This window comes from Phalaenopsis equestris, unplaced genomic scaffold (genome assembly GCF_001263595.1).
Source record: "Phalaenopsis equestris unplaced genomic scaffold, ASM126359v1 Scaffold000840, whole genome shotgun sequence".
Lineage (NCBI taxonomy): Eukaryota > Viridiplantae > Streptophyta > Magnoliopsida > Asparagales > Orchidaceae > Phalaenopsis > Phalaenopsis equestris.
The window spans coordinates 3,863,903-3,880,259 of NW_018165280.1; the positions used below are offsets into that span (position 1 = coordinate 3,863,903).

Here is a 16,357-nt window from a genome sequence, read left to right on the forward strand (position 1 = left end):
TACGCTTCATAATGGGACTTCTCTTCTATAAACCGAAATGGTACAGAAGGATCTTCAATTCTTATGTTCTCAACACTGAAGTAGCACAAAAGAGATTGATTGTAGGGTCATTATTATTTGACTTATCTCACGTTAACAAACTACCTACAGCTTTTCAAAAGCATTGGCATGCAATTGTTTCTGAACAGATTGCATCTATCAGAAATAAGAAAAAAGCACTGTTTTTCTTCATAGAAATCATAAGAACGATTGAAGGTTCTTATGCATGATCGCGGGAAACAATTCTGGGAAAATTTAAAAGAAATTTAATCATGCCAACCAAAAAAATCCTATATCCCACAAACATCATAGTTTAAATAAGAAATTTATAGAGCTCATTTGTTCTCTTTCCCAAATTAGCTCAATTATGCCATAACATTTAATTTACACAATTCGTCAGAAGTGAAATTCAAATCCAACCTCCACTAAAAGCTGAAAAAAACTAAAAACTGTCAACAAGGAAAATGTTTCTTTTTTTGTTCAACAAGGAAAAAGTTGCTATGGAATATTAGTCAAAATTCAAAGGCCGTATCTTGGAGAAGCGTCATCTTCCCCATTCTTCTTTAAAACAGAGCACAGCACTTGCCTTGATATGTACGTCTCAAGTTCTCTTGAGACCTCAGTCAATTTGAGATCAAACTTACTTCTATACTTCTGTGGCCTTGGTGATGGTGAACCAGAAAACCTTCTCCTTGGACTGGACAACCTCCCTCCTGTGGAGCCTGAAATCCATGGATTTGAGACAACTGGGGTTATCTCGCAGCTAGCAGACACCTTCCTGATCTCTTTGTTAACTGTTGGTCCCTTCTTACTCTCCAATGGCAATGGTTTCAATGGTGAAACCGATTTCCCTTCCTTCTGTCTCAGCAGTCTTTCTCTTGCTTTTTCTGTTGCCATTTTTGCGCTCTCTTTGCTCATCTTTATTAATTTCCAGGGATCTATTCGGATTTCAGGCTTTGCTGAATTGGTTGGACTGGACGTTTTTTCAACTAGAATAGATAATTTTTGACTGCTCTGTAAAATATATAATGTTTTTCCTTTTGTAACATAAAAAATTTCTTTCAAAAGCATTTGCATGGAACTTATAGAATGATATATTTAAGGAGTGTAATTACCTGATTTTTTCCATGATCTTTGCAAAAGAGTCTGGAAAGAAACTTTGGCTTTTCTGGCGTGTCGTCATAGTCACTATCATCTGAAGACAGATCAGAATCATCGAAAGGATCAATGGATTGGCTCTCTCCTCTCATGGCTAAGATGTAATCATATGTTCTCATCCCCTGCAATAATCAAAATTAGATTTTACCCCTCATCTCTAGGCTCAACTTATATACGCATATGATATATATATTTTTTAGTCCAATAAAAGCAGTACAATTTATGCTTTTAGTTCCATCGTATATTACAAAAGTAATGATATTATCCATATAGATGCACGATGAAGGTATAATACAATCCAAAACCAGATGAGTCTTCAAAGCAGTTCAAAATTGTGTTGGCAAAGTCCTGCATATTTGTTTAAAAGTTCTAGGCCGCAAAAAAATTAAAAAAAAGGACAGTTTCAAGGCTAATTTTTGAATTTCAATAAGCAAAATTAGCAAATAAGAAAATAAGAAAATTGTTAAATGCAAAATTTAAAAGATGATGGAAATTAATATACAGGGATTTGGAAATCTCTGTACGGTTATAAGAAATTTCAGTGAATTTATAGTTGATTGTCTCTAACTTATTAAACATACAGTATGATCAGAGAAGAACCATTTTCCTTCAAGTAAGAATACTTTTACTAATTACTAACCTATAATCGACAGAGGGACAATCATTAAATAGATTATAATGGTTACATGATCAACACCATTTATATGATCTGACTGTACCATATGTTTTTGGTTAATGTGTACGATCCTACCAATAAACTAAAAATCTCAAAATGACTTTGTTTGAATGATAATAAATAGCTTATAGATTTAAGCTTGTGTTTGATTAAGTCAACCTTTAAATTTTAAGCTTTCATTTCTAACTGGAATTAAAATTAAAAAAAATCAATTCTTTTATGGTCTTTTTGAACATGCTTTAAAAGACAGACTAAGAACGATAAGAAGAACGAACAACTAAAACCTTTAAGAACTACAAGAATGGAGTGAAAGACGAAGCCTAACATTCTCTGGATGGTAGTGATGAAGATCATTCATGAGAGGGCTCCTGTTAAGGATGATGCATATGAAAGTATTGTTAAATTCTCCTGATGTTCTTAATGTTGGTCCTACAATTCATTTCAATGTCGGTGCTTGGATCCAAAATTCTCCATCCTTCTGAATTCAAGATAAGAAAAATGCTCTAGGAGTCATTGGCTGTGTGTGGTGCTCATTGAGGAGGTTGATTATTATGGAGGTCTCGCTTATATTCCTTCTTTACTCTCTTTTTTTTCAACAAGTTCTTATTAATCTTCCTCATGAGTACCGAAAGATTCGGGACGGTAGAATGATAATTTAACATCTCAACGTTGTACGAAATCCAATATATATATAGATAAAAAGAAAGTAACAGGAGAAAGACTTTTTAGGTGGAAAACTTGGTAAGGGAAAAAATCATGGGGGTCAAATCAAATTAAAATGATCTACTATAAGTTTGAAAGTATAAAGATTGACCCTTATCCTGCAACTAAAAAATAGTTACAATGCTACACCAAATACAATATTTGTCTATACATATTTATAGAAATGTTCTTTGTATTCTGAATACAATGCTTAAGAGCAATTGTCCTTGGGTGTTATCAGTGTATTCTGAATACACCCTCAACAGAGTCTATCATTACTCAACAGGATACTTCGTTACTTCATAGATTCACCAACGGCGGTGAGTAGGGGTGTCGACGGTCGATTGGTGGTGGTCGACAGTAGTTAGCGGCTACAGAGGCTAAAAGTTCTCATCGGGTATTCTGTCCAGAAAACACTTGAATTAAGGTGTGTTTGGTGTGGCTGTTATTTTTTTAAGAAGCGGTTGGAGTAGCAGCTGTTGTTGGAGTAGCAGTCTGTCTAATTGAATAATCTGCGGCGTTGCTGCTTTTTCTAATTGAAAAACATGCTCTTATAGATGTTAATTAGTTGAATGACTGTAGTTTTAAAAATAATTATAACAGAATACCAGAAACAATTTTAATAATAAAAAAAAACACATTAGAAGTTTAATTTCCCAGTTATATCAATTTTATGACATTACTTTACGCATAATACCACAATACTAAAAATTGTAAAAATAACAATAAATGCTATAATGACGTTAACCTTCATGTCCAGACTATCAAGTCTTCCAGAAAAATTTCTTTCCATAGAATGTCCCGACTTGGTCACTATATGGAGTGAACTCCTCCATGTCATCAGTCAAACAAACATGTATTCTTCAGATTCCTATTTCTGAGATACCAATAAAATCTCCTGTTATAGTTATCTTCTCTTTTTGATGTGCATTCAAAACACTGCATACCATAATGACAGTGCAAAACTCTTGAAATACTTGATGACCTTGAACTCATTTTTTTTGAGATTGTAATACGTTATGATTTTAATTCACAAATTAGATTACATATGGTGTGAACTCCTCCATATCATCAGTCAAACAAACATGCATTCTTCACATTCCTATTTTTGAGACACCAATAAAATCTCCTTTTATAGCTCCCTTCTCTTCTTAATGTGCATTCAAAATACTGCATATCATAATGACAGTGCAAAACTCTTGAAATACTTGATGACCTTGAACTCATTTTTTTTGAGATTGTAATACGTTTTGCTTTTAATTCACAAATTAGATTACATATGCAATATAACAAAAAAAAATATTAGGGTTCGTAATAAAAAAAAAACAAGAAAAAATATACTACTTTGAAGTCATAACTTTAAAAACTAAAATCTTAAAACATGGAATAGAAAATAGACATCAATCATAAGAAACTACTAATTATTAGTTACATATACTCGATAAATTCACTAAAAGATATGTAATATCTTAAGAGTCAGGAATCTCTTCTCTCAATTATATCACATCTCTTGAACACCCTCTCCATTGGATGTGTTGAAAGTCATTCACACTAAATTATTTCTCAAGCAAACAATTGTCATTTAGCACAATTGTCATTATAGAATGTCTCCTTTTATTTCTCAAGATTCATGCTAAATGAAAATTGTTTAATGATGTATCAATTATCCCCTATTTTTAGGTGAGGTTGATTTTGTTGTCTGTGGCGTCAAGTAGTGCAAAAGCTGCACAAAAAATTCTGCATGGGTCAGATCATTTGGGACAGGGCGAAGCAATATGGGCTAATGAGTGAGGACTAAATAGAATCGTGTGGATCCATGGAAGACGACCGTCTACGTGCGCCATCCACCCATAGGCTGTCCAGAAGCAAATTTATGATTTTTATTGAATTTTTTCAAAAAATTCAATTTTGGTGCAAAAAAAAAAATTTCTTGCATATAAATTGGGTCAGAAGGGAGAGGAGAAGACACACTTTCCTTTCTTAGGGTGAATTGTCACTTGGAGCCCCTTGGCCTGTTATGTGTCTTTCTGCACTAGTGTTATGCAACCCTGGAGTCACTTTGTCAGGTATTGTGCCTCTTTTTGCATCTGTGTCGCGCAACCTTTGGGTTATCGTTAACCTTCTAGGCTGTAGTTGCACTGCCTTTTGGGATGGTTATTGCCCAAACTTTTATGTCATCATTGCCCAACTTCTAGGCTGCTATCACCCAACTTTTTGGTTGTCGTTGCCCAACTTCTAGGCTGTTGTTACCTCACATATAAGGTGTTTTTACCCAACATCTAGGTTGTTGTTGCCCAATATCTAGGCTACTATTGCCCAACATCTAGGTTATTGCCGCCCCAACTCTTGAGACACTTTCCTTTCTTAGGGTGAATTGTCACTTGGAGCCCCTTGGCCTGTTATGTGTCTTTCTGCACTAGTGTTATGCAACCCTGGAGTCACTTTGTCAGGTATTGTGCCTCTTTTTGCATCTGTGTCGCGCAACCTTTGGGTTATCGTTGACCTTCTAGGTTGTAGTTGCACTGCCTTTTGGGATGGTTATTGCCCAAACTTTTATGTCATTATTGCCCAACTTCTAGGCTGCTATCACCCAACTTTTTGGTTGTCGTTGCCCAACTTCTAGGCTGTTGTTACCTCACATATAAGGTGTTTTTAACCAACATCTAGGTTGTTGTTGCCCAATATCTAGGCTACTATTGCCCAACATCTAGGTTATTGTCGCCCCAACTCTTGGGCTGCCTTGGTCCAACTCCAAGGTTGCCATTGCCCAACTCCCGTGTTGTCATCGCCATACTCCTAAGGTTGTCGTCAGAACAACTCCCAGGTTGTCATTGCCCCATCTAGGTTGTTGTTGCCCAATATCTAGGCTACTATTGCCCAACATCTAGGTTATTGTCGCCCCAACTCTTGGGCTGCCTTCGTCCAACTCCAAGGTTTCCATTGCCCAACTCCCGTGTTGTCGTCGCCATACTCCTAGGTTATCGTCAGAACAACTCCCAAGTTGTCATTGCCCCACCTCCTAAGTAAATATTGCTTTTTTTTGGGCTGGTGTTGCCCCACTTCTTGTTAGGCGTTGCCCCATCTCCTGGGCAGGTGGTGTCCCATTTCTTGAGCTAGTGTTGCCAAACCTCTAGGCTACTATTGCCTAGCATTTGGGTTGTCATTGGCTCCATACATTGAGGTGGTTTATGTCAATTTCTTTTGGAATGTTGTTGCTTGAGGTAAGAATGTTGATTCCTTACAACTTGCACCCTAAAGAAGACAAAAAATATTAAACGTCTTGGCAGAAATCAAATATATTACATTTAACTTATTGCCTCATAGTAAGAGCATAGTAACATCGAACTCTTTTAAGATTTATATTTTCTAAGGCTTATAGCCCCTTTAAATTTTTTACGGGGTACCTGTAACTCTTGATGCTTATAACCTTTCAAGATTTTAAACATACATGTACCTTCTAAAGCTTATAGCCTTCTGAGATTTTTTGATGTGCTTGTATCTTCTGAGACTTATAGTCTTCTGAGATTCTTTTATGTACATATACCTTTTGAGATTTTTAATGTATATGTACCTTTTGAGGCTTATAATATTCTAAATTTTTATGAGTGGAGTGTCAATCTCTTGTTCTCAATAAGTCTTTTTGAGGTTTTTTGAAGTATCTTCTGAGACTTATAGTCAACTGAGATTTTTTTAATGGAGATCTTGTCCATCACTTGCACTCATGGAGTCTTTCTAGTGAGGATTTTGTCCACTAGTAGCTTTCCATCAAGGTTACTTTATGGGCGTGTCTTCCAGGGGCATGAGTGGAGACTTATTTGTCATTTGTCCTCAAGGGCTCTTTTCAATGAAGCATGTATTCATTACTAGTTTTTCATTGAGACTATCTCATGGGCGTGTCTTCTAGGGGTACAAATAGAGACTGTGTCCATCACTTGTCCTTAATTGGTCTTTCTAGTGAGGAGTACAATTACTACTAGTTTCCCATCAAAACTACTTCAAGGGCGTTCTTCTAGGTGTATAAGCGAATACTGTATCTACCACTTGCCCTCAATAATGGGTTTTTCTAATGAGGAATAAATTTGTTATTTGCCTCCCTTCATGTCTACCTCCTGGGCATGTCTTTCAGGAGTATAAACCAGACTGTGTCTACCATTCCTTCTCAAAAGGTCTTTCAATAGACAATATCATCTATAAAAAATCACCAATAATATAAAAAATTCATTGATAAAAAGTTAACTAAACAATAATTTTTTACCTCTATCAATAAAAATAACAGAGGAATTCTTTAAGGAATAAAACTAGAAACTTTTATATTATGATAAAAGTAATAAATTTTTGGCAGATATAAGATAGGTTTAAGTTATACTCTTCAATCTATAATTCTAATAATTTTCTTCTGCTTTTCCTTACCTAATTCTTGAAAGTAATAGCCTATGTGATCTTGACGTGTAACTTGTTCATTTTTTTTAAGTGAATGCATTTTTATGTAACTAATAATTTGAATAGTGAAAATGATAATACTGAGATTGATCACCACCATTTAGTTTTTTAGTGGCTTTGGCCACTTGAGATTTTAGAATTTTGAATATCCATTAAAGGATGTGTTCAATTGAGTATGATTGGATGTCTCGGATTGATAATATTGACTTTGCTTGCTTTCTTCCATGGGAGCTTTTTGTAATTTCTTCAAGAGTGTGCTTGCATTTCTTAGAAGATTGTTTAAATTGTCATTAATGTGTGTGAATAGCTTCATCAATAGTGATTTGACCTTCAACGAAATGGATGAGGTTAGTGTAGGAGCGAATTGTCTCACACATTAATGATGAGTGCAAAGGCCTAGGACACACAACCCTCCAAAAAAATCTCTTAATATCTCTGGATTCACTCTTGAAATTTTAAGAGCCTCAACAAAGAATCTCTGAAAATATTCTTTAAGAGACTCTCCTTCATTTTGACAAATTCTAAAGAGATAAGAAAATTATTTTGCTTTTCCTTACCTTATTCTTGAAAGTAATAGCCCATGTGATCTTGACGTGTAACTTGTTCAATTTCTTTTTTTAAGTGAATGCATTTTTATGTAACTGATAATTTGAAGATTGAAAATGATAATACTGAGATTGATCACTACCATTTAGTTTTTTAGTTGTTTTGGCCACTTAAGATTTTAGAATTTTGAATATCCATTAAAGGATGTGTTCAATTGAGTATGGTTGGATGTTTCAGATTGATAACATTGACTTTGCTTGCTTTCTTCCATGGGAGCTTTGTGTAATTTCTTCAAGAGTGTGTTTGCATTTCTTAGAAGATTGTTTAAATTGTATTTATGTGTGTGAATAGCTTCATCAACAGTGATTTGACCTTCAACGAGATGGATGTGGTTAGTGTAGGAGCGAATTGTCTCCCACATTAATGATGAGTGCAAAGGCCTAGGACACACAACCCTCCAAAAAAATCTCTTAATATCTCTGGATTCACTCTTGAAATTTTACGAGCCTCAACAAAGAATCTCTGAAAATATTCTTTAAGAGACTCTCCTTCATTTTGACAAATTCTAAAGAGATAAGAAAATTATTTAATAATTTTTTTGATTTGCTATAAATTGCTCCACAAAGAGTTCGTCAAGTTCATTAAAACTACGATTAATTCCTCGTGGGAGTGAATAGAACCAAGTACATGCTTGACCTTTAAAAGTGGTGGGTAAAACTAGACGAAGGAGTGCATTAACAGCTCGTCGTATAGGCATGACTGTTCTATAATGATCAATGTGCTCATGGGAGTCAAATGTCTCATTATAAGAGTTAATGCTTGAAAGCTTGAATCATATTAAAATGGGATATTAGAGAATTATATCAACCAAATGCGAAGACTCTTGAGAATTATGAGTAAAAAAATGATTTCTCTTAAAAAGATTTCTCCTTGAACCATATGTCGTAGCTCAACCCTATCTACTCAAAAGATCTATGGTATAGAGTATCATTGGCGAAAGTGAATCATAAAACCCTTTTCTTGATTTGTATTGCGATAGATTTACTAACAAACAATTTGCTCTTTTTGAATAGCCTGTAAAAAACTATCTACAGTCAACTTGTTCTTCGAACCATAAAGATATCTTGCTGACATCATGAGACTAGATTCTTCTTGATTTGTCCAAGGCTAATTTGGTTGGGCTTACATAATAGTCTTAAGGAAGACTGAGGAACAACTAGGCTTGTATCATGCTGACTTGCATATGACCCCTCTTCCAACAGGGATTATAGATCTGCCATCTCTAGTACTCGATAAATCATGACATTAATCATCATGGGTTCAAAATTCATATTCATCATTCCCTTAGCCAAATATGCTAAATTGTATGACTTACTGTTTTGCGCTCAGGAGACTCAAGTCAAGGTGACTTGTGGGATTTGTTTTACGAGAAGTGTTGACTTGTGATAGTAAGTTAACTCAAGCCTATTGATATTGTAGATGCCTCTCACTTGGTTTATGATGAGCTGAGAATCAACATAAACATTAGATTTTCAATCTCAATGCGATGGCTATCTCGAGACTTGCTATTAACTAGCCTCATATTCGACTTCATTACTGATATGTGGTTCAGTAAGACCATACAAATATCTCATAATGCCTACCATCAGGGATGACAAAGACGAAACCAATTCCAGCTCGTGCCTTTGGGAGGATTGGAGATTGGGCAGACTTGATTGATGAGGCTCCATTGAAATAGAATTCTCAAATTTATAGCTTTTCATTCTCCCGAATAAGCAGAATTTGCTCATCGGATAGGTCATCATTAAGCGGTGATTCTGCGGGAACATGTGTAGCCAAGAAGTATGCTATGAGTTATCCTTTCAATGCTTATTGTGGAACAAAAAGTAATATCAAATTGTAGAAAGACTTCCCAACGAGTCAAACAACCTGTCAACATTGGTCTTATCATCAAGAACTTCAGCGGATTGATTCTTTAGCTGAGTGTGATTTTGTGAGACAACTTGTAATGGCAAAACTTTTGGGCAACAACGTTCAATGCCGATAATGCTTCCTGACAGCGAAGTAAGTAGCGCACCTATGTTCGTGTGACTCTTTGACTGATATAATAAAGGGAATTCTTCTTGCCTTCTTCATTGTGCTACATCGAAATAGAATTCTCAAATTTATAGCTTTTTGTTCTCCCGAATAAGCAGAATTTGCTCATCGGATAGGTCATCATTAAGCGGTGATTCTGCGGGAACAACATGTGTAGCCAAGAAGTCTGCTATGAGTTATCCCTTCAATGCTTATTGTGGAACAAAAAGTAATATCAACGAGTCAAACAACCTGTCAACATTGGCCTTATCATCAAGAACTTCAACGGATTGATTCTTTAGCTGAGTGTGATTTTGTGAGACAACTTGTAATGGCAAAGCTTTTGGGCAACAACGTTCAACGCCGATAATGCTTCCTGACAGTGAAGTAAGTAGCGCACCTATGTTCGTGCGACTCTTCGACTGGTATAATAAAGGGAATTCTTCTTGCCTTCTTCATTGTGCTACACAAGCAAATGCTTTAAGGTACTTTTCTAGTGTTGTTGTGAACAAGATAAGTGGCTTCCTTGGAATTGGTACTGCAAGCATTCATGGGCTTAAGAGATATTTCTTCTTGCCTTCTTCATTGTGCTACACAAGCAAATGCTTTAAGGTACTCTTCTAGTGCTGTTGTGAACAAGATAAGTGGCTTCCTTGGAATTGGTACTGCAAGCATTCGTGGGCTTAAGAGATATTTCTTAATACTGTCAGACACTTATTAGCACTTTACATCCCACTTGAAAGGAGCATTCTTTTTCATCAATTTGGAGAAAGGTTGGCACCTGCTTGATAGATTTTATATGAATCATCGAATAAATGTGAGCTTTTCTTGTAAGGAGCAAAACTGACGCAAACTCTTCGATGGAGACATCTCCACGATCTCCTTGCTTTTGCCTGGATCGACTTGATTCCACTGTGGCGCACGATGTACCCCATGAATTTTCCAAAGAAGACTGTAAAGACACACTTAAAGGGATTCATCTTGAGATCAAATTTTCTGATTCTTTCAAATAAAATTCTCAAATCTTCAAGATGATCTTTGCTTTTGATAACCAGATTATTCACGTAGCATTCAAGCTTTTGGTGTATTAGCTCATCAAATATATGTATCATAGCCCTTTGATATGTAGCACCGACATTCTTAAGTCAAATGACATGACAATGTAGCAGTAAATGCCAATGGGCGTCCTGAATGATGTGTGTTTTTCATCTTCTAGAGTCAGTTTGATTTGATTGTAGCTTGATGACTCATCCACAAATGAGAATATGTCATAATTGGAAGTATTGTCTACGAGCAATTCTGACACTAGAAATAGAGAGTCATCATTTGGACACACCATGTTAAGGTCCCCGAAGTCAATGCAAATGCAGATCTTCTCATTCTTTTTCTTCATAGGAATAATAATGGCTATCCAATTAGCATATTCTAGCAATCACATGCTCTTCAATCTTTAGTCTCATTTGTTTTGGAGCTTGTATAATTGATATTGCATCCGATTTGATTGCCAACCTGTGAACTACCACATTAGGGAACTACCGTATTTTAGCAATCACATGCTCTTCAATCTTTAGTCTCATTTGTTTTGGAGTTTTTATAATTGATATTGCATCCGATTTGATTGCCAACCTGTGAACTACCACATTAGGGAACTACCGTATTTTAGCAATCACATGCTCTTCAATCTTTAGTCTCATTTGTTTTGGAGTTTTTATAATTGATATTGCATCTGGTTTGATTGCCAACCTGTGAACTACCACATTAGGTAACTACCATATTTTAGCGATCACATGTTCTTCAATCTTTAGTTTCATTTGTTTTGGAGCTTGTATAATTGATATTGCATCTGGTTTGATTGCCAACCTGTGAACTACCACATTAGGGATTAGCCTGACATCTCAGCATAAGTCCAAGTAAAACAATCCTTGAATTTACAGAGTAGTCCTTTTATTTCTTCATTCTTCTCTTCATGAATGAGAGCACTAATAAAGATTGGGCGAGGGTTATTCTCAGCTCCCAAGTTAACTTCTTTTAGCTCATCCATCATAATTGTCCTCCCACCGTCTTCCAGTTCTTCGGGAGTGGGCTTGACTTCTACATCTTCATCTTCAGGGTGACTTACTTCATACACGATCTTTTCTTCATCTTCAGTTTCAACCTTCTATGGTGTGATTATCATTTCTTCTTAATAAATTGGGACTATTCCGACCCCATATTTTCTCAAAGTATTGAGCTCATCACTTAGTGACTTCATTGTTAATTCCAAGCTTCATCATCATCCTTCACATCATTGGAGAATAACAAGTAGGCATCCTTTTTGATTTCATATCCTCAGATTTGAGGCATTGAATGAATTGTACATAATCGTGCTCCTCATATTCTTCAGATTTGAAAAATTAAGTTTCCGACTCAACTTTTCTAGGCAAAGGAGACACATAGAATATCTTCAATTTTTTGATATAATAACGTACATTATTATTTAAATTCATTTTAAATTTTTCTTAGAGTCCTTTGACCACAAGAAACCTACTAAAACAAGTTCCATATTTTTTTTACTTATATTTTAATTTATATAGTTATTTTAAGCAAAAATAGACAATTAGGCTTGAAAATTAGGGTTTCATGATTAGATATATTCATTGACTTTGGAAAAATCAGAGAACATTCCTACTAGCAAGAGGAACAAACTCCTAAAATTTCAAACCATGGTGATTATTATTTATTTAATTAAAATTAAAATAAGCCAGAGAGTATTTCATTAATTAAAAATAAAATACAAATCAAACAATTTTTATTTTTAGTTCATAATTTTCTCCTCTGTTCACTGAGCAAAAATATATTTTTATTTTGTTTTTACGATTTTTTACAAGTTATGAATTTTGTAAAGTTTTTGAATTAATTTAAATAAAAAATACCTTATTTATCTACTTATCCACACGGTGCCATGCAATAAGACGACGACTCCAAAGCTCTGTGGCGCGCTCCTATTTGACGTCGCCTTCCGCATCAGCGCTGACTCGGCCCGCACTTTATGAAACATCTTCTCGTTCGACTCCTCCGCCGTTGGATCAATACACGCGTGAATGGACATCATCCGTTCATCGTCCCCAAGTATTCTAAACCGAGAACCGTTCATAATTGAACCCTAAGATCTTGCTCGATACTCAACCAAATCATATGAGATTTATTCATACAGCTTCATCTACTCAAGACGAACATATATATACAATTACATACGCATAAAATACAAGTTTTCTTCACAATTAATGAAATCGAGACTAAAATTAATGATTTTGGATTATATCTTTGCTGAAGGAGTCAGGCCTCGATTGGGTGTTTGTGGAAGCTTCCTTATAGTCTAACGAACCTCCTTGAATAGTCTGTTTAAGCTGGTATAGGGTTTAAGTATGATTTCGATCAAAGGGTGGTGCGGCCTTGGTCTAGAGGTGGGTTGGAGTGCTCAACAGAGAGGGGCTTGCAGTGCTCTTAGTTATTCCCCCCTTTCTCGCTGTCCCGTAGCTTAGTGAGCTAAGCACCTCCCTTGCCATAGGAAAGTAGTCATACCCGCAGGTATCCTTCACTTAGTTAGCACGTCAGCGGTTAGCTCTATAGCTCTATTAGCTTAGCTCTAGAAGGTTGCTTCAGAACCGCGGAGTGGGGTTTGACTACTCAGAAGAGTGAGACTTGGCTTATACTGGAAGACATGTTTGATGGAGATCAGTGTATGGGAGTTCCGATAGAGGGCAGGAGTTGAAAGATTCAAAGATGTGTATATATCCGTACAAAGCCAGGGATGCGTCTGCCCTTGCAAGTGCAGGTGGGTATGAAAGGACCCGAGGTTCAAGAGAGTTTTCGACGCTGCGGGATTGCCACAAGGCTTTTTGTTGTTCAAGAGAGGTTTTGATGGGGAAATTCTTCATTTGATCTGATGAAGCTTAAGAATGGTTGTTTAATTTGAAGTTTTGTGAAGGTTTATGCAATAAAAAAAAATGTCCTGAATTTTGAGCTCAAAATCTATAGGACGGTGGCTATGGAGGGTTGGGAACAATGGAATTGGACTTGGGAAGGCTTGAAGAGGCTCTGGAAGGATTTTGGCATAATCTCCCCAAGGAATTAGATGATCTCTTTCAATGGCCGAAAGAGGGGGATTTTATAGCCATGGACAAGGGTGAGCACTGGGCTCTGATTGGTTGGTTTCTGGAAGTTGAGGTGTAGGGGTGTAAATGAGCCGAACACGATCGAGCCCAGACTCAGCTTGTGTTCTGCTCGTTTATATTTCAAGCAAGCTCAAAAAGTAAACTCAAAAAGTATGTTCGTGTTCGGATCGTTTGCTTAGTTAGCTGAACACGAGCAGATCAAGAAAAAAGAGTCATTTTGACAACCCTAATCACGTAGCCATCAGATGTTAATGATTGAAGCAAAGATTTAAAACATCATTTGAATCTAATTTAATAATTTTTATTTTATTTTCTTCATTAATACTTTTAATTGATTATAAATCTTTGTAGCCTTGTAGTCGACTAATTTTTTTTAAAAAAATTACTCATTATATATATATATATATATATTAATTGATTATAAAGCTTTGTAGCCTTGTAGTTTTATATATATATATATATATTTGATTAGTAGTATTTTGAGTCAAAACGAGTCGAATACAAACAAACAAATATTTATTCTTGTTGTTCATGTTCGACTCGTTAACTTAGCGAACGAGCTGAACACGAGCTTCTTAACGAGCAGAACATGAGTTGTTCGCAAATAACGAGCCCTTTTGACAGCCCTACTGAGGTGGAGGGCTGAGCGGCGCAAGCATCCAATGGGGAAGTGCCACAAGGGATGGGCTCAATTTTTGGTTCAAAAGTGGGGTGATCTCCTCGATTTTGAGCTCTCCGACGACTAGGGTAGCTGGTCAGGGCTGAGGTGGTGGCTAGCTGGGTCAGGGGAGCCAGAGAGAGGTTTAATTGTGATTAGGATGGGGGTTTAATCAAATGAGAGCAAGATTAGGTCACTTGGCCAAAAATGGGAAGAGATCCTCAGTTATAAGCTCTCTAGCGACTAGGGCGACTGGCCATGGTACCTCTAGGGTGGGCAAGGAGGATCTAGGCTGGTTCTTAGGGTCCAAATGTCAGCTATGGTGGTCCAAGATGGGCTGAATCAAATGGCTCCAACTGGATTTCAAAAGTGCGCGCAAGACTGACCAAGACCACACCACCAGGGCTAACCCTAAAGCCAAACAGTCTTATGAGGTTAGTTCCACCTACTAAGTGCTAGAGGTTAGAACCAAACATGTGGAACTTTAAGAGATCAAAGAGGCATTTAGAATTTCTAATGGCGAGGGTTCCCTTACTAGTCCTCTAGGAATAGTCGACAGGAAAATCCTATGGTCAGATATTAGGCTTCTAAGAAAGACTAGACCTCAACAAAAAGTGAGGTCAACAGTACCCCGCCACAATCGTGCCCATGACATTAACATGAACGATTTTTTGAGACTATAGTGAAGGTTGCTCCCCTTATCGGAGAATTCCTTGAAGATCATATTTTAGTGACTTTCACTTTGATGAAATTTAGAAGGGTGAGAGGGGGTTTTGACAATCCTTTACCCAAAGGGTGATGTGTATCACCGAAAAATGAAGTAAGGGCTTAGCATCTTGGACTTCAAGACCGTCCCAATGAGACTTCATTTCCCAAATTTGGTCTCAAACTATTGTGCACTGAAAGATTCAAGATAGTAGAGTAATAATTTAACTTCTCAACATTGTACGAAGATCCAACACACATAGATAAATGAAATATATAGTAGATTGAGATACTAAAATTTTTTATGTGAACAACACCATAAATAAAAAATTCACATTAATTCACTGTGTGATTATAAGTATTATAGGTTCACTCTTCTCCTAAAATAGGAAGACCGAATTACACTTGATAATTACAAATGTATAATAGTAGTCTACCTTTAATAGCCGTAATTAGGCCTCAAATGTTATAGTTAATTGTTACAAAAAGAGCTATCGTCATTGGTTGTAATAATGTTAGTTTGCATTAGATTTTATAGTTGAAAGGTGCAATAATAGATGGTCATATAAGTCATGGTAGATGCAGGAGCGTCGGTCTACCACAGAGATTGTAAGTGGAAGTTGTGATAACAATTTATCACATTGCGTCAGTTGGTCATAAACGTTATAGTTGAAAGTTACAATAATAATGAGCCACATAGGCCATTGTTGGTCACATAAGTCATAGTGGAAAGTTGTAAAAGTGTCAATTTGTAAGGTACAGTAGTAGTGAGCCACATAGTCGTAGTTGGACATATTGAGTGTATTTGGGAGTTGTAATAACATGAATTGGTCATTGTCGGCGTTTAAAAGGGGGAAGTTGCGTTTGGGGGTCGCCCGTAAGAAGCTGTCGGCCGCCGGAATCGAAATCCCGTCGCCCGCTTCGGAAGGACTTTTTTTTTAATTTACATATATATATATAATTTTAGAAAAATATGGAATCAAACTGACCTCATATTTTTCACAGTTTAAATGAAAGAGCGCTCTACCTCAAATCCTGTATCTATCCCGAGGGATAAACACAAGACTTGAGGGTGAGGCTCAATCAAATAAACTAAGAAAGATATGACATCCGTTGGTCTGCGAAACCATTTTATTTGCCGACAAGTTCCCCTATTTAATACAAAGAATTAAATAGGGTTTATTTTAAGCTGGGTTCGGAAAA

At 36.3% G+C, this 16,357-nt stretch overlaps 1 protein-coding gene across 1 annotated transcript in view; it reads right to left on the reverse strand.

Annotated features, from left to right (window-relative positions):
• Nucleotides 1–386: 386 nt before the first annotated feature.
• Nucleotides 387–16,357, reverse strand: part of LOC110031681 (protein S-acyltransferase 18) — a 22,482-nt gene continuing 6,511 nt past the window's right edge. The window contains exons 8-9 of the mRNA XM_020735013.1: nt 1,155–1,319; nt 387–1,053 (exon numbers count right to left, since the gene is read on the reverse strand). Of these exons, the coding sequence (XP_020590672.1) occupies nt 559–1,053; nt 1,155–1,319 (660 nt within the window). The 3' untranslated portion in view covers nt 387–558. The remainder of the gene's footprint in view (nt 1,054–1,154; nt 1,320–16,357) is intronic.